The sequence below is a fragment of the Rhinolophus sinicus genome, linkage group LG02 (genome assembly GCF_036562045.2).
Source record: "Rhinolophus sinicus isolate RSC01 linkage group LG02, ASM3656204v1, whole genome shotgun sequence".
Taxonomy (NCBI): Eukaryota; Metazoa; Chordata; class Mammalia; order Chiroptera; family Rhinolophidae; genus Rhinolophus; species Rhinolophus sinicus.
Genome location: NC_133752.1, coordinates 139,549,568 through 139,575,117, shown reverse-complemented (window position 1 = coordinate 139,575,117; position 25,550 = coordinate 139,549,568). Strand labels below are relative to the sequence as shown.

General features: G+C 40.2%; 2 protein-coding genes across 3 annotated transcripts in view; one reads left to right on the top strand and one right to left on the bottom strand.

Annotated features, from left to right (window-relative positions):
- The window catches only part of XPOT (exportin for tRNA), a 133,752-nt gene that overhangs the window by 49,161 nt on the left and 59,041 nt on the right, over positions 1-25,550 (top strand). The window lies entirely within an intron of this gene.
- LG02H12orf56 (linkage group 02 C12orf56 homolog) overlaps positions 1-25,550 on the bottom strand; it is a 68,799-nt gene that overhangs the window by 27,236 nt on the left and 16,013 nt on the right. For both annotated transcript variants that reach the window (XM_019732433.2, XM_019732434.2), the window contains exons 2-4: positions 21,313-21,469; positions 14,686-14,758; positions 2,414-2,822 (exon numbers count right to left, since the gene is read on the bottom strand). In XM_019732433.2, coding sequence (XP_019587992.2) covers positions 2,414-2,822; positions 14,686-14,758; positions 21,313-21,469 — 639 coding nt within the window. The remainder of the gene's footprint in view (positions 1-2,413; positions 2,823-14,685; positions 14,759-21,312; positions 21,470-25,550) is intronic.

Sequence of the window (25,550 nt, the reverse complement as noted above, 5' to 3'; positions counted from 1 at the left end):
CAATTCAGCTCCAGTGGCTGTTGCTAGTTGCAGGGGGTGCAGCCCACGATCCCTTGTGGGAGAACCGGCAACCTTGTGGTTGAGAGGATACACTCCAACCCACTGAGCCATCTGGGAGCTCAGCGGCAGCTCACCTCAAGGTGCCATGTTCAATCTTAGTTGCAGGGGGCGCAGCCCACCATCCCTTGTGGGAGTCAAGGACTTGAACTGGCAACCTTGTGGTGGAGAGCCCACTGGCCCATGTGGGAATCGAACCGGCAACCTTCGGAGTTAGGAGCACGGAGCTCTAACCGCCTGAGCCACCGGGCCAGCCCCAAACAGTTACAACTTTTAGATGTTTATATTGAATTAATATCTTAGTCTTAGAAAAATGAATGCTAACCTGATTTGTCATATATGTATAAAATATTTGCTTATTTTCCATCTTTCAAGGTATAGAACATTATTTTTAATGATAGCATCTACCAACTCATAAAGATAACCCCCCACCCACATTTCAGTGATCATAGAAAAACAAATCAGATTATATGGGTTCAAATCCCAGCTCTAGACTAGTTGTGTAAACTTGCATGTATCATTTAATTTCTTGATGCCTTAATTTCTTCATCTATAAAATGAGAGTAAGTCCTACTTCATTGGGTTGTTGTGCAGATTAAATGAGTTAATAATATACAGAAAGCATCAGAATCATTCCTACTGGATAATAACAATACATGTAGTTATTGTCATTGTTTTCATTATGTTGGCTTTTCTGGACTTACCCCAACCATGCCTCTGCTGCAAAATTTAAAAGTAGTATTTAAAACTAAGAGTTTGTCAAATCAGGGAAGTACAGTTATTCTGATATATTTAGATAGATTTTTTTAAGCCAATGAAGTGTTGGTTTTTCTGTTAGAACATATGAGGCCTTCTTTTGATAGACCAGGGTTTTCCTTCTATTTATGATTCATTTACATTCTTAATTTAGAGAAAGCTGTTTAAAAATTTAGAGAGAAATTCTAAATATTTAACATTTAATGTAAACATTAAACATTCTAACTGCGCTAAGAGAAAAAACTTAGAGTTGTCTTGCAATCTTTTATAATTTTAAGCCATTTATAAAACCCCCTGCGTTCTAGCTTCTTCTGAGTGAAAAGAGCTTTTCATATTTCTTAATATTCTTATGCTAAAAGATAACACTAGGGGCCGGCCTGGTGGCTTAGGCGGTTGGAGCTCCGTGCTCCTAACTCTGAAGGCCGCCCGTTCGATTCCCACATGGGCCAGTGGGCTCTCAACCACAAGGTTGCCGGTTCAACTCCTCGAGTCCTGCAAGGGATGATGGGCTTGGCCCCCTGCAACTAAGATTGAATAGGGCACCTTGAGTTGAGCTGCCTCCCAGATGGCTCAGTTAGTTGGAGCGCAGGCTCTCAACCACAAGGTTGCCAGTTCGATTCCTCAAGTCCTGCAAGGGATGGTGGGCAGCGCCCCCTGCAACTAAGATTGAACACAGCACCTTGAGCTGAGCTGCGGCTGAGCTCCCAGATGGCTCAGTTGGTTGGAGCGCGTCCTGTCAACCACAAGGTTGCCGGTTCGAGTCCCACCAAGGGATTGTGGGCTGCGCCCCTTGCAACTAGCAACAGCAACTGGACCTGGAGCTGAGCTGTGCCCTCCACGTCTGAGACTGAAGGGACAACAACTTGAAGCTGAACGGCACCCTCCACAACTGGGATTGAACGGACAACAACTTGACTTGGAGAAAGAGTCCTGGAAGTACACACTGTTCCCCAATAAAGTCCTGTTCCCCTTCCCGAATAAATAAATAAATAAAAATCTTAAAAAAAAAAAAAAAGATAATACAAGTACGTGTCACTGAAGATAACTGAAAAGGATCATATTACTATTTGAATAAATTACTTATTTTTATTTATAAAGTAAGGGACTCAGAACAGGTTATTTGATTAAAATTATCTGATCCTATGACAATGACTCTCATCAGCCTACTTTCAATTGTGCACTAAGACACAGAGAAACATACTGACAGTGCTGGACTTTATCTGAGCTCTGTGCTCTCTTAAAGCAGCAGGGGTGAGGAATCACCCGAGCTGACTACAAAAGACCACTTTGCTCACAAATATCCCAAGATAAGACCTGTCTCCGTCCTTCTGATTTTCGTGAGACTCACTGATGACTCCCTCATTTACCTGCCTCTATAATACCCAGGTCTATCTCCTTTTCTTTACGATACTCCCCATCAGTGAGCACTTTCCCTATTGTAATAGCCTGAATAAAATCAGTTCCTTATTGTGCAGTGTGTTTTGTCCTTCACAAGATTATTAAATTCCAAGGCAAAATTTCCAAAATGGGGAGGTGGAGCAGGGGAACGCTGCCCTAAAAAATAATACTCATGTCAAGGTTAACTTATGAGGACACTTACTATGATGTAATTGTTCCATGAACTTTTTAAGTGCAGAAATATTGATGAGGTTGTGGAAATAGTGTACAAATGAAGTTCGGACTCCTTTTTCTCTTGGTTTGCTTGGCGCTGTAAAAGGGAGGCCAGCGAGGAATTTCCTAAGGAAAACTCATTTCCGTTCCCACTGCACTTGAAAGGGATTTCACTTAGAGAGCCTTTGTGATCTGGAAGTCCCTCGGGTTCTTTTGTGTTTGTCGTGCAAGATGGCACACTGACAGCCTTGCCAGAGGCTGATATGGACTGACAGCTCCTCCTAGAGGGGGTAGGTAAGGGTCGAAAGGCACTTTGGCCAAGAAGGGAGCGGGCCTTGAGGTCTGAAGGAGGACAGAGAGTTGAGTCCTTGGATGGTGTGCTGCTCTCTCGGTGGTACCTGTCAGGTAAAATTTAGTATTAAACATGGTATTTAGAATTCAATAGTAAGGACCAAAGAGAAACCAATGGCCCAATTGCAGCAGTTTACGACTCTGAAAGTAAATGTATTCACATAGAAGGGTTGCTTGTTAAAGAGTGATGGATTCTCACTTGTTTATCCACTGACCTAAGATATGAGATACGACATAATTCTTTAGTATAGTTTTCTGTTTTCGGAACTAAAATTCTACCTAATGTCATTTAAATAAGCACTTTTTGTATCTAAAGCATTGTGCCTGTCCTTCACGAACCCCAATATTTCCACTGAAAGGACTTTTCGTTCTAGTTTTGAAACCTAATTGTTCTTTCATTGTGTATTTCTAATGGATCTTATAAAGCAAAAACAATTCATGTGGAGATATGAAGAGAGTTTTTTTAAATGCTGTCTTGATTCATCTCTTGCTAATATTCTTCTGATTTTTTTCAATAGCATCAGCACTTTTTTCCAGCTCAATCCTGTGTCCCATCCTTTACCTTTCTGTTGTTTGCAGCTCACCATGACCCATTTCTACTCTGCTACACAAGGAACCAAGTTACCGAGTTATGAAGTTATAGAGTACGATGAGATCTAAATTCCAATTCTGGCTGTGCCACTCAAGGAGTTATGTGATTTTGGTTGATCCAAGCCTCAATTCCCTAATTTTAAAATAGGAACAGTAATAGTACCAATCTCATAGAGTTTCTGTGAGGATTAAATTAGAAAATACATGCAATGTGTTTCTAACACTAGCAACACTCAAAAGGTGCTAAAAATTAATATTATCCTATATTACCTTAAATTGCTGGTTTAGCATTTTATGTGAAAGTATCTTTGTCTCCCTTACAAGATTGGAACTGCCATTAAAGTGGAAAGCCAGTTTGTTTTTATTAGTTCCTAAAATAATTTTAAACAGGTATAAAATTCATTCATGATCTGTACATTGCTATGAACTGTGCTGAGTTCCAACCCTCCCCCACTGACTTTGCGTGTGTGTGCATGCACACACACACACACACACAAATGGTCCCCAGTTTCTTCATCCAAGTTACATACATCCCCTTAGATAGTCATAATTATCTTATAGTACCCTATTTCTTCATAGGATTCTACTGTTATATAACAGTGTTATTAAAATATCTAAGAATATAAGATGCTCACAGTAGGATTTTCAGGTAAATGAATATGTCTAGCCCTAACATGGATGATACATACTCCAATCCCCTTTAAAGTGACAGCTTTTCTTTATTCTTGCAGGTAATATTTTCTAACATTTTCTCTATGGAAATTGAAGAGAGTTAAATAACCAGTGGGTAGATTATGTTAGATGATGTTATGAAATTGACACAATGTTCATTTCAGTCACAACATGTTCCCTGTGAAAGTTGAGCAAAATAATTTCAGATGGTTACAGAAAGTCGCACTTAAATCTACTGTTATTTACTCAGTTGTATGAAAAACCTATTATTTTAGAGAGTTAAAAAGGGTTTCTAAAAAGGATTACCTTTTTGGCAGTATAAGTTAAAGTGCTGTGGTCATTATAGCTTCACCAGTCGAGCAAGCAAACTCATAAAACTAAACAGTATTCTTCATTTGAAATTCAATAATACCCTCCATTACTAGTCTGATTAAAGAGCAGTAGTTCACTACTAAGCAAGAGTTCTAGAACCTTGAATTTGCATATGTGCCAACTTCATATTTATAGGACTAAGTTGCTATAAGTTAAGAGTATTTCTAATGAGCTGATTTTGTATCTCTAGGGAGGAACCAGCCACAAAGGAGAAAGGGATGAGAGAAGTGGGGAAGAGAACTCCAAAACCAAAGTATGCACAAATCATATTTCTCCTTTTCCCTCTGCATCAAAGACAAATAAACACCTTGATGCTGAAAATGTCGTCAGATTAAAAGTCATAGTCCACACAGGATGTGGAGTACAGCATAGGGAATAGAGTCAGTGGAATTGTAACAGCTACATACGATGTCAGAGGGGTCATAGATTGGGGGTGGGGGTTTGTCACTTTGTGAGGGGTATGAATGTCTATTACATTGTTACACCTGAAACTAATGAAAAAAATTTTTAAAAGTCACAGTCCTAAAAGTAACAGGCAGAATTAAACAGCTTCAGAAAAACCTGTTAGGCTGAAGTTCGGCTAAGAATAAAAACTACATATATGCTAACATACTGACTCTGTGAAAGAATGGTAAATTAGAAAAAAATGATTATTTGATTTAAGAAATTCTTAAAAAGAATAAGAAAAGTTCTTATGAATATGAAATGTGAAACTGGAGAGTTTAGTTTTCATGGAGAGCTAAAAACCTATCGGGTTGAAATAGACAATTGGATTAATATGCTAAAATAGAAGAAACAAGCAGAATAGAGAACAATGATTCTTCCATAAGAAGTCATATAGACCTAGGTCTCAAAATCTAGAATTTGAGCTGTACTGAATAAAAACTTCCCCATGAAGATGCTACTAAGTAGAATTAGTGAAATATAAACAACACTAACTTTGAATATGGAAGAATTCAAAGTTAGAAAATAATTCTCAGATATATAAGCATAACTGAGAGGCTGGCAGAGACCGTACCAGACTCTTCATGGTCATGTGACCCAGAGTCACATAACGTAATATTCCAGATGTCCCAGAGGTAATCCAAAATTACTTGATATTTGAAGAGCCAGGAGGTTCTCAACATCTTATGACGAAAAAGACAATGAGCAGATACCAATACTGAGAAGACAAAGATGTTGAGGTTATCAGACAAAGGCTTTAAGGTAGCCATTTAACCATGCTCCAATAAATAAGAGTGAGCCTCTTTGAAACAAATGTAAGGATATAAAGTCTCACCAGAAACAGAAGCTATAGAAAGGGACCAAAGGGAAATTTTAAGAGGAAAGATACATTACAATAACAAATTTTTTAAATTCACTAAATAGGCTCAATAAGCAGAATTGAGATGACAGAGGAAACAGTCATTGAATTCGAAGATAGATAAATAGAAATTATCCAATCTGAACAACATAGAGAATAAAGGTTGAAGGAAAAAAATGACAAAGGATATTAGGAGCCTGTGTGACAATATGAAAAGGTCTAATATTCATGTCTTCCGAGTCCTAGAAGGAGAGAAGAAAGTGTATTGCATTAATAGTATTTGAAAGAATAGGGACAGAAAACTCCAAATTTGGCAAAAGATATAAGCTTACAGATTGTAGAAACTCAGTGAATTCCAAACAAGATAAACTCAAAGAATTCCACACGAGACATGTCATAATCAAACTGCTGAAAATAATAAAAACATTTAAGAGATACTTAAAACGGAATGACAATACATGTAAAAATACATGTGACTCAGCTAAAGCGTATTTTAAAGGAAAATTTATAGCTGTTGTTGACTTTAAGCCTTGTTTAATTCTATGGAGAACGTTGATTTTTTTTTTTTTTTAAACCAGGCAATCAATTGCTCTATGCGTTCTGTTCAGGATTTTTACTTATATCAGAGGGAAAGGTGAGCTAAAGTGTGCTTACTCCATCTTGACCAGAATCAAAACCTTGATTTTATTACATCAAAATTAAAATTCTATTCAGTAAAAGGCACTACACAGACAAAGCTAATAGGTAGCTGACAATGTGGGACGAGGTATTTTTTTATGTCTAAAACCAACAAGCGATTAATACATGAAATGTACAAAGCAATTCTGCTCCTGAGTATATGTCCCAAGGGAATTTTCACACAGGTCCACAAAAAGAGGAAAGAGGAAAAAGGAAAAGGAAGGTAGGAATAAAAGGATGAAAGAGTGAGGAGGAAAAGAATGAATTCTACCCCCATGCTCAATAAGTATTTTTTGAATTTTTATAAATGTATAACGGAGCAATGAATATTTATTAATAATGATAAACTATGAGCAAATTGTGTACAAGAGAATATAAGTATTTAATGTTTTCAGAGTCAATTTTGAGAACTATCAAGAACAGCTTATTATCTGAGCAGCTGTTATAGGTCCTGAATCCTTTTTCTTGAGTTTCTAACCATTCTGGATTAGTATACTTACACACATACCATGTTTTCCCGAAAATAAGATCGGGTCTTATATTAATTTTTGCTCCATTAGGGCTTATTTTCAGTGGATGTCTTATTTTTTCATGTACAACAATCTACATTTATTCAATTATAGTCATGTTATCTTCTTCTGGAGCATTATCATAATGTATTAAATGCATCCATCTGGCTGAGATCTTAACTGGGGCTTATTTTCGGGGTAGGTCTTATTTTCAGGGAAACACGGTAGTATATTTACATAACAGAGGACTCTGTCCTCTCATAGAACTACAACAACCTACTGCATAAGAAATTCTTAGAAAATTAATAGAGGTGCTACCTCATGCCAAATTATTGCACAACAGCATTAAACATTTTTAAATGCTATAGTGTTAGTACCGTGTTTCCCTGAAAATAAGACGTAGCTGGACCATCAGCTCTAATGTGTCTTTTAGAGCAAAAATTAATATAAGACCTGGTCTTATTTTAATATAAGACTGGATTTTATATAATATAATGTAATATAACGTAACATAACATAACATAACATAACATAACATAACATAACATAACATAATATAATATCAGACTGGGTCTTATATTAATTTTTGCTCTAAAAGACACATTAGAGCTGATGGTCCAGCTATGTCTTATTTTTGGGGAAACAAGGTAGTTAGAGTAGAAAAGAGGAAAGTTATTCTGTCCCAAGGTTTGATCACGGATTATGAGGATGATGGATAGATTATTGCTCAGTGACTGACTTACTGATAACCAGAAGTAACAAAAGAGCTAAGTTTTAATAAGGACTCACTAAGTGCCACACACAGATTAAGCACTTCAGCTGTACCTGCTTTAGCCCTATGTATCATCCCTGTGGGACAGGCACTATTATGAGCCTACCCCTCCCATTAAGAGCAAAGCCTGGGAAGATTAAACAGCCCAAGGCAGGGTCAGGATTTGAATTCAGCCAGGGTGGCTATAGACCCTGCATATGTATCTACTATGCAGAGAGGAATAACACAACTCCCTTTTCCTACTTTCTTAGAGGAAAATATAAGGTTCACCTTCTTGGGTTTTTTTTCCCCCTTGTATTTTGATAATGATGTACAATTAAGTACAGCACATTCTTATTTCATAGGGATGCCAAGCTGGTCAGCTCTGATTCTGTTTATTAAACAGTTCAGTTTCTCCAGAAGCTCATCCCTCTACTCGCCATGCACTGTGGTTAGAAAAATCTGCTTTTAAATTTTCACTAGCTAAGTTATCAGTAGAGGCTATAGATAAATGTAAACTCAGATCAAAAATCCCCCCTAGTGGGTCTGAGCCTAGTACAGCTAAGCATTATCATTATCTCTTTTCCTCTTGGATTAGTCAGGGTGAACCAAATTACATTTGTATAAATCTTCCTCTGTTGCCCGTACTGTAAAAATGTTCTATTTATCTCAATCTCCCTCTGTTTCTTTACACTCACAAGCAATAGGCAGTCTTTTCTCCCCTAGCTTTAGAGAAATCTTAAGTAGGTCACAATGCACTTTTCCTAAAAGAACATTTTGGTGAGTTGTCTACTTGGGTTTTCTCCTGTAAAATGCATGTGGGTACAGGGAGCTATCCACTAATGAAGAGCTACACTACAGAGACCCTGTTTCCCCAAAAATAAGACTGGGTCTTATAGTAGACCAACCTGAGTACTGAATCTCATTATCAGAGATCACTAGTCTGTTTTCTATCCCTAGGTGTTAAAAGGCCTGTTGTTTACTATTACCCTGAAAAGTAGTCATACTTATGTAAGTCTGATGTCCCAAGATAACTGCATTCTTCTTATGACCTGCAGGTTCTCATAATTAGGCCTAAAACTTTACACCTGGAGGTGTTTCAAAGCTCTATACATGATAACATTCTGTAGTCCTCTAATTAGTGTTTTCTACCCAGCATGCCTTTTTGTTTACCCTTTTCCCGAGTTAAGTGTTTAATTATAGAGATGACAGTGCTAGAAAACTATGGGGTAGTAAACCTAATTCCCTCCTCACTCCTTTTATTTGGTAATTACTCTTCTGCTCCACAGCATGGAGAACACAGAAGCTGCCATGTTTTTAAAGACCCTGACCTCCTGGTTATAGTGGATACTTTTTCAGCAGTGAATCATTAATTCCAGGTAGGCATCAGAGAACGTCCCAGGATTTTTAAATTTGATGCAAGAAAGTGTGTGAGTTACCCTTTGTCTGGTGGTGGGAGCTGTAAAAAGTAAATTTAAGACAGTGGGTGACTTCACAACCCCATGGAGGACAATGTATTCAGTGAGAGAAAATGAAGCTGATCCACAAACTTCAGAAGAGACAAAGTTCTAGCTCTGCCTAAATCCCAACTTCATTCTTACTATCCCTACACTCCTGTGGTACAGATTCTGACTTACAGATTTTGCTCACCATTGCTCATCAAAGATCGAACACAGAGCCCAGCAATTAGAATATGCCAGATTAGATAGATAGATAGATAGATAGATAGATAGATAGATAGATCTACATTTGTATCTGTATTTGTGTTTATATCTATATCCATCTGTTGAATGAATGTTGAATTACATGAGTTGCCTCTTTTAACCTAAGTTGGACTTATGCTACTTTTAACAGTTCTAACTCCCACAATAACCTAAAACAATTACTGCAAAAATTAATTAGAAATCTCTTTTGTTTTTCTAACTTGGAAGGAAATAATGAGACTACCAGAGTGGTCTAGAAAATCTGGAGCATTACATGCCAACATGTGTAATGGAGACTGTTGAGTCTGAGAACATGCAGATAGATGGCTGCCACCAGCACTGCCTCTCTCAGTCCTACCAGTTATGAAGGCCATGTTAGGACTGTCACTTAGTGCCCTGCTACAAGGCCGAGACCCCTCCTTCCAGAAGCTAATCACTTATTAGCACTCAGGGCAGCAATGGAAGTACATCAACCCCTTCAAATCATAGTTTGTTATTACATAGATTTAGATTAAATCATGCTCCCCAAAGCCCATATAGTGCAAGTCAGGCTAGGTTATAAAGAACATGAGTAATCATTTCAAGAAATATAAGCACCTACTATGTACCAGCACTGGGCCAAGCACTAGAAATATATCCAGTGTGCAAGAATACCAAGGTCCCTGCCTCCGTGTAGCTTCCATTCTAGTGGGAAGACAGACAATAAACATGTACTTATAGTTTATGAAAGTGCTATGAAATAGAGTACTCTGCTAAGGAAACCTTGTGTGTGTCTGTGGGAGGGTGGTATAGGGTAGACTGGGCAAGCAAGCCAAGACCTGAAGGATGAGAGTGAGCCGCGTATAAAAAGCAGTCTTAAGAGGGGAAAGAAGGTGCAGAGGCCCTGAGCTGGGAGAAGCTCGAGGTGCTCCAGTCAGTACCATGAGCAAGGGGTGCAGTGACCTGAGATGAAGCTGGAGAGGAAAGCAAAGGCCACACCTTGCATGGTTGTCTAGACATGTAAACAGTTTTCTTTTCTGTGCACTGTGATACTGCTGAAAGATTTTAAGCAAGAAAGGGACATTTGGAAAAGATCACTTTGGCTTTAGGGTGGATAACAGGTTTCAGGAGGGGGCAGAGAGAGATACTGTCTTAACCTGTGTGAGCTGCTATAACAATGCCATAGATGGGGTCACATATAAACAACAGAAAGTGTATCCCTCACAGTTCTGGAGGCTGAGAAGTCCAAGATCATGGTTGCCTTCTGGTGAGGAACCTCTTCCTGGTTCAGAGTCAGCACCTCACGTGGTGGTGGGGGCGAGTGATCTCTCTGGAGCCTCTTTCATAAGGGCACTAATCCCATTCATGAGGGCTCCACCTTCATGATTAAAGTACCCCCCCAAGGCCCCACCTCCTAATACCATCACCTTTGGGGGTTAGAATTTCAGCATATGAATTTGTGGGGAGCACCAACATTCAGATTATAGCAGGTGCCAAGAACAGAGGTGAGGAGGGTAATTAAAGGTCTTGCAAACCCAGGTGGGAGATGATGGTGGCTTGTACTGGGGTATTGGCAGTGGAGACAGAGGAAAGTTGATGGATTAGAGACATATTATGGGCGTAGAGCTCAGGAGTCTTAATAATCCAGGAGTAAACTGACTACCTAGCCCAGGAATTCCTCAACCGTGGTAACTAGCCAATAGAATCATCTAGGAAGCAACAAAAACCCGATTGCTGAGTCCCATCCCTAAAGTTTAGGATTCAGTAGTCTGGGGTATTGCTCAGGAGTCTGAACTCTCCGTGAGCCCTTGAGAGATTCTGACACAAGGCCAAGCTTGAAAAAGCCATGGATTTTTGCCGTTGTGCCACGTTGGCTTTATTCCCACACTCCAGATGCTTTGGGCTGTCTCCTCACATGGCCCAGCCAGCGCGTGTTAAGAGCATAAACTACTCTCAAAGCAGTAACACATAAGGAAGCAGCAACAGTGTCCCAGCTTCTGGTATATTCCAGCGAGTTCAAGCCCCACAGTCAGTCTCTCCTCAAATGGCAGGAGTGCTGGGGGAAAGGAGCTCTCCTGTTGAATTGACTCTTTAATCTTGTTTTGGATACTTTGTTAAGAAAGTTTTCTAAAAGTGTGGTTTCATCTTCTTGTAAAAGGCCAAATAGTAGGCGTATGTGAACCTTTGATAATTCGGGTCCTTCTGAGCTTCAGGATTATCTTTGTTATCCTAGTCTGGAACCAGAGTTGGTGAGTTGAATTTGCCTAAAACAGCAGGCTTCCAAAGGCAGAGGCCAATGGAAGACGCGTTAGTGCCCCTGACGCCCCAGGATCTCCAGTCACAGCCTCCTACCCCCACCCCCACCAAAAATACATACATATATACACTACGTAAAAGCAGTGCCTTTGCATCTACCAAAACAAAGAGTTTCACGCCACTCCAAATAAGCGTATGTTCTAAGTAAATGAAGTCCCTAATTCCCCGTTTTGTTGCCCTCTTTCATGGAATCTCTGTTACAGAAATTCTGGAACCGTCACTGGCTCCAAGAAGGATCTGAAACCAAACCAGATATACTGATATAAGCTTAAAATTCTACTAGTTTTCTTCTGCTTCCGGCCAAGATGGAGTAATGGGGACTCCCTCTACCTCCCACCCAAAACAACCAAACACTGGAAAAAGATATGAAAAAAATAAAACCAGCTTTTAAGGCATTGGACATCAGACAGCAGAAGACAGTAAGCTCTGAGAGGTGGGAAACAAAGTGGGAACTAACGATTGCCCCAGCTTATGGCCTTGGAAAAGTTTCCAAGCCGTGATGCAGGGAGGTAGTCATAGATAATTGATGGTCGGAATGGTTTCATGAATGTAAACATATGAAAAAAATGCATCAAATTGTGCACTTTAAATATTGCAGTTTAGTCTGTCAATGAAATCTCAGAAACTGTTAAAACAAAATTCTGAGAGCTTTCCTTGCTTCTGGCTTTGATGCCTGTTAAAATGGAAATCCCAGTGAAGGGGGAAATCATTTTAAATTTGTCCTATTAAGTTATCTCACTGTGGTGTCAATAAAAACCCAAGTGCAGAATTCTATAGGGAAAGCAAGGGTGCTTGCTAGGGAAGGTGGGAGAGAGGAGTGCAGAGAAGGGGAAGGAGCAGAGGATGGGAAATGCAGACGAGCTTGTCAAGTGCATCCACAGCTAGGAACAGCAGGGGTGGTTTCACTGGAAATGCATGGTGCTGTTTCTCAGTTGCCAGGATAAATGGCTGTGTTACTGGGAGTATTCAGTGGGCCAGAGCTAGAGAAGCTCAAGTCCCACACTATGGGACCATTCTGCACAGCAAGGAAGGGTCCCACACAAAATGCCAATAGCACCCCATTGAGAAACCCTAGTGGAAGGAATTCGGTTCTACAGGCTGCCGGTCCCTCCCCCAATACCAGCATTTTAAAGGGGTCTCGGTGTGCATCCTGAGCTGTGGTTGCAATAGGAAACAGAACTCCTACCAGTCATACCCTGTCTTAGCCAGCAAGTTTTTCTTCAAATACGTATAATTGGAAGCTCCAAAGCCTTGAGGACCCTGACAGGAACACAGGGACCATTTTTAAAGCTAACTCCTTAAACTCTAAAAACCTTTCAGAAAATTACAGATGCTGTAGCCAACTTTCCATCCATCTTCTTTTCTAAAATAGTCAGTTATAAAGTTAAAATTTGGCAAAGCAAATTGATGGTATGTTCCCAGTAGAAAAAAGAATCTTCCTAAACAACAACAACAACTGTTTTTGGTGTGAAAGGAAGTTTTGTAATACTGGCATTTAGGTTTAGAAGAGACCTTGTAGATACTCTTGACCAAACAGTGAGAAGAGGGGAGGGTAAGAGGAAGTGCAGGGGGCAAAGGCCCCTTCTGGGCATCCTCAGTTCCTGCACAGCATGGTACACAGGCTCGTGCATACGCCTCACTGAGGAGTTCACCTTCCCTTTGCAGCATTTTGCAGTGTTTTCCGAAGTTGGCTGTTTCCCCCATGCCATGACTTGTATTTCAGGGCCCCAACCCACGTTATATTCCCCAGGCCAATGTATCTCTTGACTCACAGCTCTTAGAATCCTATGCTCCCCTCCTCCTTCTAATGTCTAGATACTTAAAGTGTGTAACAATCATACTTTGAGCTGTGCAGCTGAGGAAACTCCTTTTTAAATCTATACCCAGACTTCTTTCCCATCGTACAGACTGAAATTTCAACTGCTCAATGAAAACTTCATCGCCAGGCGAAGCCCAATAGGACTTCAAGCTTCACCTGCCTAAACCAGTAGCGGGCTTGCTCCGTCCTGACAGGCTGACTTCTGTGAAATGTATCGCCTTGCAGTCACTTCCGCATGACACCACAGTGGTTTCTCTCCTGCATCTCTCTCATGTTCAATCCATTGACAGTCTTGTAGATTCTACCTCTGAAATCTCTCCCCCATCCCTCCCTTTTTCTTCATTCTCACTACCACTTGCCCAAATTCAGAATCTCATTACTTCCCACCAATCTTTGGTCTCTCCCTGCTTCTATCCCCAGTAAGTACAACGGTCAGATTATTTTCTGTAATAGTGATTTTTATCATGTTATTCTCCTGCTCCACACTTTCAACAGTCTTCTCCTATCTATGAAATGGTGTGGAAAATCTTCATCTGGATTTTTAAAAACTTCCACAATATGAGCGAAATTGTACTTGCAAACCTTATATCTAATAATCATGCTCTATTTTTAAATCATACAAGACTGTGCACGTTTCCTAACATATTCCATTTTTTCCTGCCTCAATCTTAGCTTCTACTCTTCCCTCTAACTGTAATATTCCCATCTCCATGCGCAATATTCCTTTACCAACTGTCACTGGGCATCTTGACTTTTCCCCACATCTGAATATAATCCCTCCCCTCTGTAAATCTCTCTGACAGTTTGCTCAAGCTCATTTACGTAGCATGTGTACTTTGTATTGTTTTGATTCACGACAATGTCATAGATCCTGGTTAGAATCAGCTTTGCAAAGAGAGGAGCTATGCTGTACTTAGCTTGTATTCATTACACAGAGCCAGAGCTCAATAAGTGTTTATGAATTTAATTTTAATTATTTATTTTGTGACATTTATATATTCTGTTGAAATTAGAAAAATTATACTTGACTAGGTAACTGGATTTGAATTTAAAGCAAGTTCTCTTAAATTACCTTCTTCATTACTACGTATATGAGATAAGCAGCACTCGGTCCAAAGCCGTTAGTAGAGGAAAAAGCACTTAAAAAAACCAAGAAATAGAAATATAAAATAAGTTTTGGTCAGCAAGTTAAAAACATACTCCAAACAAAATCTCACCTGAGAGAGGATTTATTCAGACTTCTAGTCTCTTTGCTTCTCCAAAATACAGGGCCGTTATGTTCTTCCTTCACTTAAAAGGGGAAAAAAGTTGATCGTTAATTATATAATTTGATTGAGTTTATGAAGAAGATATAGTCACGTGTACTGATTTGACATATGTTCATACATTTTTACAAAAACATACAAGTACAAAACTATAAGCTGGGCAGCATGATGAAAGAAAAAGAGCTTTAGCTTTGACATGAAAAGACGTGATCAAGTTCAGACTCTTAAAAGGTATACACTTTACAAGTTACTTTATTGCTCTGGCCTCAGGGTTTTCATTTGCAAAAACCAGGATGACAATTTTGTGGAGGAAAATGAAGTAACGTGTATCAAAATGACTCCCATGATGCATGGCAGAGGAGGCATGCAGCAAACATGAACTGAATTTCAAGTAAAACCCAAAGAACCAATCATAACTTACATCAAGAAAACTGTCACGTCCTCCCTATTATGTGAGTGTATTTTGTTTGTTTATTTGGAGGGATAAATAGTAATAGTATTTAATAAGTATTCTGAACAGCACCTAAATTCACATTTCCATTAGCTGCTGCGAGAGGTCAGCATTAGCTACACATAGTCACCTCCAATGGAAGCTCGGTATTTCCTGTCTAACCACCTCCCATCCTTGCAGAAGAATGGTTATGAGTCAGGGATGCCCAAGCCATCCCCAGAGCAAGGAAGAGAAAGAGGGAAAGCCCTTGCTCCCACACAGAATTCCTTTTGGGGATTTCCCTGGCTCTTTTAGCCACTTCGTTTCTTGGCTTGTTTGCTTCCCTTTCCTCCTCTGTCCCTTCTTTTTTCAGTTTATTTTTCCTTTGAGGTTAAATTCACGTAAAATGAAATGCAAAATCTTCAGTGTACTTTCATTGAGCTTGACGCATTTCCTTTTGAACTGTTCTGTGAAACTCCTCTCTGTCACTCCCATGTGTCCGAGAGAAGCTCCAGGTACCTCCATGCTTGGGAGAAAAACCCCCTCATTAGACCAAAGACGATGCCAGATGGCAGCTGTAGAAAGACGGAAGGTGTGGGCCATTGAGGCTTGCTCTGGTTGAGGCATAAGAGGTCAACACAGCCCCCCTGCAGTGCATCAGAGCTCCTCAGAATTGGACACCACCTGGGGATTTGAGGCAAAAGGCCTGATGATAAAAAGTGTTCAGGAGCCTGCAGCAGCAGGAGTTGCCTGTTGGAGGGGTCAAGATGTAGTGGTCATTTTGTATTCCCAGCATCTTCCTTCTCTGAGAATTGGTCCTCTTCCGACAGTTACCACCAATGCCCCCGTCTTTAAAAAAAGAGACTGCTCCTTCCATGAAAACAGTGACTAAGCCTCAGTGCCCCTTACTTGCATGAGTTCCTTCCAAAGTCTCAGGAGAGGCACCAACCGTGTGTTCACATCAACTGGTCAAATGTGTCTCTATGCAAAGGAAAGACGTTTCAATCACAATCATTTAAGACCACAGGCTCTTCCCACTTCAGTTTTGATTCTGTCTCACTTCCCCTCTTGGGAGTGGCCATAGGCACATTCTATTTGTGGTTGCTTCTGCCCAGATTTCTTCAGAGTGTTGCGTCATTGGATTTGGTGCTTTGTCTTTTTCTTTTCTTTTTTTTTTTTCTTTCTTTTTTAAAAGATTTTATTGGGGAAGGGGAACAGGACTATATTGGGGAACAGTGTGTTCTTCCAGGACTTTTTTCCAAGTCAAGTTGTTGTCCTTTCAATCTTAGTTGTGGAGGGCACAGCTCATCTCCAGGTCCAGTTGCCATTTCTAGTTGCAGGGGGCACAGCTCACCATCCCTTGCGGGAGTCGAACCAGCAACATTGTGGTTGAGAGGACGCGCTCCAACCAACTGAGCCATCTGGGAGCTCAGCAGCAGTTCAGCTTGAGGGGCCATGTTCAATCTTAGTTGCAGGGGGCAGAGCCCACCATCCCTTACGGGACTCGAGGAATTGAACTGACAACCTTGTGGTTGAGAGCCCACTGGCCCATGTGGGAATTGAACCGGCAGCCTTCGGAGTTAGGAGCATGGAGCTCTAACTGCCTGAGCCACCGGGCCAGCCATAAGTCTTTTTCTTAAAGAGGGCTCTGCAAATGGTATTGTTTTGGTCCCCACAAAACCTGGATCCACCTCTGCCCCGGCCACAGCTGACTGGTCTAGGGGTCACCTTGTGATCCAAGTTGGGCTGATTGGTGTCTCCCCCTAGACTCGTGACATTTGGACTTGGGAGGCAGAGCTAGGAGTCTTCGAAGCTGGCTGAACCCTAGAAGAAGGTCCCCCACAGGCTATGCAGCCTCTAGAACAGGCTCCTAGTTTCCAGTCTCCTACTATTTGGCTCTTCTGTTCCCCTTTTGAGTCCCTAAGAGATTCCAAAATCCTTCCAATGGATTTCCTTTGGCATGAAGAGAGGCAGAATCAGTGTCCTCTACTTGCAAGCTATGAACCTTTCACTAATACGTAAGTCTGTAAGACCCCAATCGTCACAGACACTTCTCACAGTAAGCATATCACAGGCAAAGGTACTAAGTGGGACAGAGACAATGCCTTTGATCACTGCCGGGATTAAGCAGAGCACAGCACTTGTGGCCCAGAGGGCAGACAGGGTTGAGCCTCTCTTGCTGCGGGTCCACGTATTACACAGTGTCGAGGGGGAGAACCACAGGAGTCGTGGGTGCCCAGCAATACCTAACCCAGGGAGCAAGCGGCTTGGAGGAGAACAGGAAACAGAGCACATCCCTGCTGGAAAGGGGGAATGTTTTCTATCCTCTCGTGTGTTGTGTATGACTCCTTGTGACAGTGGCAGTTTTGTTTTCAAAAGTCCTGGCGTAAAAGTGCCAGATGGTACCGTCAGAGAGGAAAGTATAAAACAGGTGGGGAGCGCTGTAGTTCTGTGAATAGCCATGCACATGAGCACAACATAATTTTTTTTTAAACTCTTCACTGCCTTTAACATAATTTTCAAAGTGTCTGGGAATTCAAATTTCATAAAGTTTCTACCTGTAATTGGCTTCTTTAATGTGTGTTTTTGTATTCTTATACGTGTTGGGAGGGGGATAAAAAGCCAAGAATAATTATGCTTGTGGACAAGGATAAATATGTGTTTAAGGCAACCAACACCAGTTAGGTGTCCTAATTAGTGTGAGAAGAGACCTGGTGAGCACCCAGGGGTTTAATAAGTCTGCTAATTACAAAGACTTCTACACACAGTTGCCATGCCATAGAGGGTCAGCGTGGAAAAGTGCTCTTCCATGACAGTGTGCAAACAGCGAACAATCTTCTCACGCTTTGTAGCTATTCAATACTGGAAGGCAGAGGGAATGGGCTGGTACGGCTGGTCTCGTTACACTGGGGAGATGCCAGGCCAACATCTGGAAGGGCCTATCCAGGAGCCACCTTGGACCTCATGCTTTTCTTCTACTCCTGTGCCACAGATGAGATCTTAACAGCTGACTGCTTTCCTGCTGTGTCCCGAGCTCTGTCCACCTTATTTCATGTCATACAGCAACCCTGGGATGCTAATAGCAGAGATAAGGAAACTGAGGCTCACAAAGGTTCACACAGAAGGTCACACAGCCAGGAAAGATAAGAGCCAGGATTCAAATATGAGCTTAGCTGAGTCCAAAGTCCATGCTCTTTTTCTCTGCTGTTTTCACCAATTCCCAATTATAGGGATCGATACCCTAAAGGGCTCCTTTATATACACGTACATTTCATATACATATATCCTGGAGTGCCAAAAAAATATATACACATTTTAAGAGATGTTATCTATGTACTACTTTTTTTTTTTTCCAGGACTTTTTTTCCAAGTTAAGTTGTCCTTTCAATCTTAGTTGTGGAGGGTGCCGTTCAGCTTCAAGTTGTTGTCCTTTCAGTCTTAGTTGTGGAGGGCGCAGCTCAGCTCCAGGTCCAGTTGCCAGTTGCTAGTTGCAAGGGGCACAGCCCACCATCCCTTGTGGGAGTCGAACTATCAACCTTGTGGTTGAGAGGATGCGCCCCAACCAACTGAGCCATCCGGGAGCTCAGCTGCAGCTCAGCTCAAGGTGCCGTGTTCAATCTTAGTTGCAGGGGGCAGAGCCCACCATCCCTTGTGGGGCTCGAGGAATTGAACCAGCAACCTTGTGGTTGAGAGCCCACTGGCCCATGTAGGAATCGAACCGGCAGCCTTCGGAGTTAGGAGCGTGGAGCCCTAACCGCCTGAGCCACCGGCCGGCCCTATGTATTACTTTTTGAAGTTGCATTGAATTACGGTAGCAATGTGTAGTATGACGTTCGCTCAAAAGACGGCATTAATCAAATGAATGCTAGTGTCACCAAGCAACAGGGAGGACAGACAAAGAAAATGGCGGAAGCACGATTGTCGCTTGAGGCGCACAAGACCATTTGGAAGTGGTATTTGAAATTTGAGAACGTTGTGGAAGTACAATGACAGTGGAGGCATGGGTATGTAACAGAGCCTCCAACACGCCTAACAATTGCACGCATTCGTGGTAAGTTTGAGACGCACGGTGCTGTGTGATGTGCACAAGAGAAGACCCGGGAGGCGTCGCTCAGCAACAAGTCCTGCTGCTTCTGCTGTGGTGCTGGAGCAGTTTACACGCTCGCCACGGAAGTCTCCCGAACAGTGTTCCCCGTAACCAGAAGTGTCTGGGCGCTGACGGTGACCACTTTGAGCACCTCTCATGATTGCAGAAGTCAAACGTGACTTGATTCATCTTTTGCTATCAGCATATATTACTACAATTTTAATACAGCTTTCTTTTCTTAAAATGTGTATATGTTGTTTTGGCACCCTGTGTGTATATATAAAACAAGACCATGAAAGTCAACAGTGTAATGCTGAGCTATATATTCTATTTTTATCTGTTCGTTCTTTGATTTTTAAAACTAATTCACAAGAAACGTTTAGGTAAAGCCCAAAATGTGAAACATAAAAGCAGGGCAGCTTGGCTTGAGCCAGGTGAGTGCCAGCATCCTCTTCTCCTTCTCCCCACCCCACTGTAGATTTTCTAGGTCTCCTTGGGCACCTGCATGAGTCCCTCAGCTCCCTAAAAACAAAATCAAAAGGTGATTTTTCTTCTTTTTAGCTAGGTTTGTGTCACAGTTCTTGGGATCCCAACAAATATTTTTGAATGAAGAGTGAATGCTATTAACAACCACAGTAAACCATAATTATCCGGGCAGAATCTTGTTTTTCTGCTGGTGAGAGAGAGGGTTCATAGAGATAACTATCAGGAGTTTCCCCAAAGCCCGGATCACAGTCCTTCCCGTGACCCCCTGCACTTCTTCACCAGGTTTTTTGTTAAAATCTGGTTAAGATTATTAAAATCAAACAAGAACTGACCATATGGAATCCAGATGCAAACTAATTCTTGTTGTTTTTTTAACCAATATTTAATGAACACCCTCTTTCTGTCTTTTTCTTCTTTCCACTCCTTCCTTCCCTCTCTCCCTCATTTCCTTCCATTCTTTTCTTTCTTTCCTTCCTTTCTACATACCCTTCCTTATTCTTGGCAAACTGCCCTGCCCTGGCGCTGTGCCGCTGATAATGGATAGGTCAGCTCATCCTCAGTGTAAAGAACATCACCTTCTCAGTATCTCAATAATCAGGGAATTGCATCAGGGAACCATCATGAAAAAACACCTCAGACCTGTTAGGATGACTGCATGTTATAAAAATGCCAAAAGAGAACAAGTGTTGGCAAGGGTGTACACTGTTGGTGGGAATGTAAATTCATGCAGCCATTCTGGATATCGGTATGGAGGTTCCTCAAAAAATTAAAACTACCATATGATTCAGCAATCCCGCTTCTGGGAATATATCCAAAGGAAATAAAATCACTATCTCAAAGAGATATCTTCACCCCCATGTTCACAGCAGCATTATTTACAGTAGCCAAGACGTTGAAACAACCTAAGTGTCTGGCAACAGATGAATAGATAAAGAAAATGTACACACACACACACACACACACACACAGCAATATTATTCTGCCTTAATAAAAGAAGGGTATCCTGTCATTTGCAACAACATGGATAAACCTGGAGAACATTATGCTAAATGAAATAAACCAGGCACAGAAAGACAAATACTACATAATCTCAGTCATGTGGAATCTAGAAAAGAAAAACTCATAGTAACAGAGAGTAGAATGGTAGTTACCAGGGGCTGGGGGGTGGGGGCAGGAAGTGGTAGATGTTGATCAAAGGGAACAAACTTTCAGTTACAAAATAAGTTCTGGAGACCAAAATATACAGTATGATGACTGTAGTTAATGTACTACATACTTGAAATTTGCCAGGGAAGTAGATCTCAAGTGTTCTCACCACAAACACACACACACAGACACACACACACACACACACACACGTAACTAAGTGAAGTGATGGATGTCTTAATTAGTCTGATTGTGGGAATCATTTCACAATGTATACATATATCAAAACATCACACTGTATACCTTAAATATATACAATTTTTATTTGTCAGTCAAACCTCAGTAAAGCTGGGGAGGAAAAAAAGAACAGTATCTTTTTTGTCTCATAAAGAAACATATCTTTTCATGTGTCACTTTAAGAAACACGTACCTTTTTTGTTAGCCTTGGCGTGATGAAATGGAAACAAGAATTTCCAGACACCTTTTGTTTTTTCACACTCTTTTTTCAAAACAGTCGAATAGATGATACGAATGTGTTGGTTGGTCTGTCTGTCTTGTGGACTCAAAAATTCTGGATAATCATCAATCTGAAAAAAAAATTAATTGAGCTGACTTAAGATAAATACAACTGCTTATCTATTTGAGGTAAGAAATTCCCCAGTTTAGGGCAAGTTTAAACTGCATTTTTTTATTTTTATCTCCCCCCCCCCCCCCCCGCCCGGAAATATTTCCTCTTCTTGTTGATGGGGTTGTCAGTTCCTCCTCTATTTGTTTTAGTCCTTATTAAAAATGTGCTCAGCAACAGAACCCAAGAAACTATTTACACTACAGGATTGCTAACCAAATAGTAACAGTGTTTTTGTTTGTTAACATGTATCTCTCCCCACTTCCATTTTGCAGAAAGAGTTTTTTAAAAAAGGTCTCAAAAATGTGTAATTGGGTTTAAACTCGGATTTTTCGATGTAGGAGGCAATGTGCATTTGTAGGAACAGCCTACAAAGATTCCCTGAATACAGACATCTAGGTTTGAGTTGTTGGACGTTTCCGCCTTCTAAGTAGCTTTCTTTTCTCTCCAAAGTGCTCGTTTTCTATTCTTGATTAAAAAGGGAAAAGGTCTCAATAAATACTTTTCCCAGGGGGCCTCTGAAAAAAAAAATCATAAAGATTTGTTCTTTTAATTTATAAAAAGAGAAAGGCTTGAAATAATTAAGTTTGTTTGGTCTATTTGCTATTGTAAATTTCATGGTAAGAGCCCAATTAGAAGAGAGGCTTAGCCCTCCTTAGGTTAAATTTGCATAGGTAAGTAAAATAGTATAAATATTTCAGAAGTTGTATGTTTTATGGCAAGTCTCTGGAGATTTGTCAGTGCCCTTCCTGTCCTTGATATGTTTTTATTTATCAGTCTTGGCGGTGCTTGGCCTGATCAGATTAGACAATAGCAGTATAATGTTATCAGTCATAATTTCAGATATTATGCAAAATGTTGACTTGGTGATAGCCTTGTTTTTTATTTGAATGTACCACCTTCTGGAGCAGTAAATTTTTAGTGGTGAATTATGTCAGTCTTACCTATGCAATCTGTAAAAAATACAGACTTCTTCAGACTTACTGAATCTCTTAACTTGCTGTTCTTGGTTTATAGTTGGTATGTTCTTGACTATATATATATATATATATATATATATATATATATATATATATATATATGTGTGTGTGTGTGTATATACATATATATATGTATACATATATATATGTATGTATATATATAATATATACACACACACACACACAATATCTCAGTAGTATGTTATAGTCGAGATTCTCCCTTTATATGAATTATGTTCATTCACTTTTGTAAATTAGATGTAGCTTTTACTGATTTCTTTGAGAATAAGCTTCATCACTAGCCTTAGAGAATTTTGTCTAACTTTTTACAATGGCTTATTATCTTTGTTTCGCATGGCATGGGAACAACCAAATTTTTTTGTCAGTTGCCTATTTTTTTTTAAATTAAAGTTTATTGGGGTGACAATTGTTAGTAAAGTTACATAGATTTCAGGTGTATAATTCTGTAATACATCATCTATATCTCCCATTGTATGTTCACCACCCAGAATCAGTTCTCCTTCCATCACCATATATTTCCGTTGCCTATTCTTAATATGAACTCTCATCAGATCTTTCACATGTGAAAATTCTCAATAATAATCTAACCACAGCCATTTGAAGTCTCTGTCTCCTACAGATAGTTTTTTATTGTAATGCTTGCTTGAAGATTCTACTATACACACTAGAGGTCTGAGTTTGTGTCTTCAAGGAAAGTCTCAGAGACTCTTGGGAAACGAATTGAACTAGTTCTTCAAACTATTAATACTTCACAGCTGAGCTGACATTTCTTGGACAACTCTCAAACCATACCATTAGGCTGAGTCAGGATTTCCAGGACCCCAGGAGAGATTTCAGGACCTAAAAATTCACTTAAGTTTATAGGTACTGTAGGAAAACCTGGTGGTGAGAGTTTCTTGGGCTTGATTTCCTAGCCTTGTGAAAGCAAATAAGACAGGTTTTTGAAAGTCTGATCTGACATTTGTTATGAAAATTCCCAGACAGAAGTTAAATTTATGGCTGCAGTAGTTTTTTAGTACTCTAGATTTGCAAATATATAGTAAATTAACACTTTTGTCACAGCTGTGTAAATAGGCCAATCTAAAGAGAGCCTTATTTTGTGATTAAGAATCATCTTTGAGATTATTATGATGGTGGGTGTGGGACAGACTGTCAGGAAAAATTGTGAAAGACTGAAATGGGGAAAAAAGAAGATTAGTAGGCATTCTGCTTGGTCACCCCTCCAGGTTATCTATGCCTCTTTGAGTTACTTTACAGTGCTGTGATTTGTAGAAAACTTTTCTGTGTTTTTTAAAATACTTATAGAAACTTAAAATAAGTGGTAAATCTATCAACTGTCCTTTTCATTTCTTCCCTTGATTTATGCTTAGAAATGCCTTCAACACCCTGAAATCAGAGCAATATTCACCTATGATTTCTATTTCCTTTCCAGTTTCCTCGTTTACAGTTAGTCCTCTAATCCTTCTGGAGTCTGTAAGGGGAGTGGTTCCTTAAGTCTCTGGTCTAACTGGCTGTGATTCCAAGTCTATTTAGTATTGATTTGATGAAAAGTACACTTTAAGTAGAGATAGAATGCAAATATCTATGTAAATGTTTCTGAATTAGAAGTCACATATACTAAGCTCCACATCGCCTAGTTGTGACTTAATTACAGTTTCAGCTCTCCCAGAAATGGAATCTTAAACCAGTCAGTCAGGAATCACATTGTTAACTGATCCAAAAGTCTGAGTCAAACTGCTTATTAGCAGTGTGGAGGGAGACAAAGTACTTATAATAATTTGAATAATAATTATACAGTTTATAGAACACAGCACATACCATCTTAGATAATAACGCAACAAATCTATCAGGTACTTTTTTTTTTAACTTTTATTTATTTTAAGTGTGTTTTTCCAGGACTCATCAGCTCCAACTCAAGTAGTTGTTTCAATCTAGTTGTGGAGGGTGCAGCTCACAGTGGCCCATGTGGGGATCGAACCAGCAACCTTGTTGTTAAGAGCACCACACTCTAACCAACTGAGCTAACCAGCTGCCCTATCAGGTACTTATTATTAACCCCATTTTGTAATGAGGAGACTGAGGTTCAGAGAGTTAACTTCACAAAACTAGTAAATGATGGAACTAAAATTACAAGACAAGGCAGTCTGTCTCCAAAGCAAATTTTACAAAAACAACTAAGGTTTAAGAACACAGCCCTACTAGTGGTCAGACGTGAGGATTTTGTCAGGGAGAAATAGAAGTCTTTCTGCTGAAAACAAGGCTGGAATGCAAACAGTAATCAAGCAGCTGGATTCATTACATCAGAGTTTCAGTCAAATTATGCTAATTCCATTATTTGGGAGGAAGAAGAGCCAAACCCTCTTTTAGCTGCTGTGATCATCGAATTTGGTTAGCTTTGTCATTCAAGACCTATCTTCCTTAAATACACTACATATTCATATAAAGCATTCATGTAAATTTTTCTGTATTCATTGGTATGGAAATATCTGTGCTATGCTATAAAGTAAAAATGAGATTCCAAAACAGTACAGGGAGTATGGCTCCATGTGTATCAATGCACAGAACACCGTTTGGAATGTTGTACACCAAATTTTCTTCTGTGTGTGTCTAACTATGGTTATCTCTGGAGGGTGGGATTTGTTGCAAGAGAAACGGAGGCATATTCAAAATTTTGAGTTAATTGGAGCAAAAATTGATTCCAATCGGGCAGCATCCAATCTAGCAGACAGACAGGCTCTCTGAGGAGCTGTACAAAATGGAAGACTTTTATAGGCGATGGGAGTGGGGACAAAGACTTTGTACTAGACGAAGAATGTGGGTTGTTGCAAAGTTACTTTCCTTTAGGAGATAGCCGGGGGTCTAGCAGGCAGATTATCCAGTTAGTGCTGATCAGGTTGTAAGCGTGACATGCTGGGTCTCCCTTTGATGCCATCTTGTTCACACCTGCTTTGTTCCCATGGCCTGCAGACTGATACCATGTTGCCCCGAAAATACGACCATCAGCTCTAATGCGTCTTTGGAGCAAAAACTAATTAGGGCCCG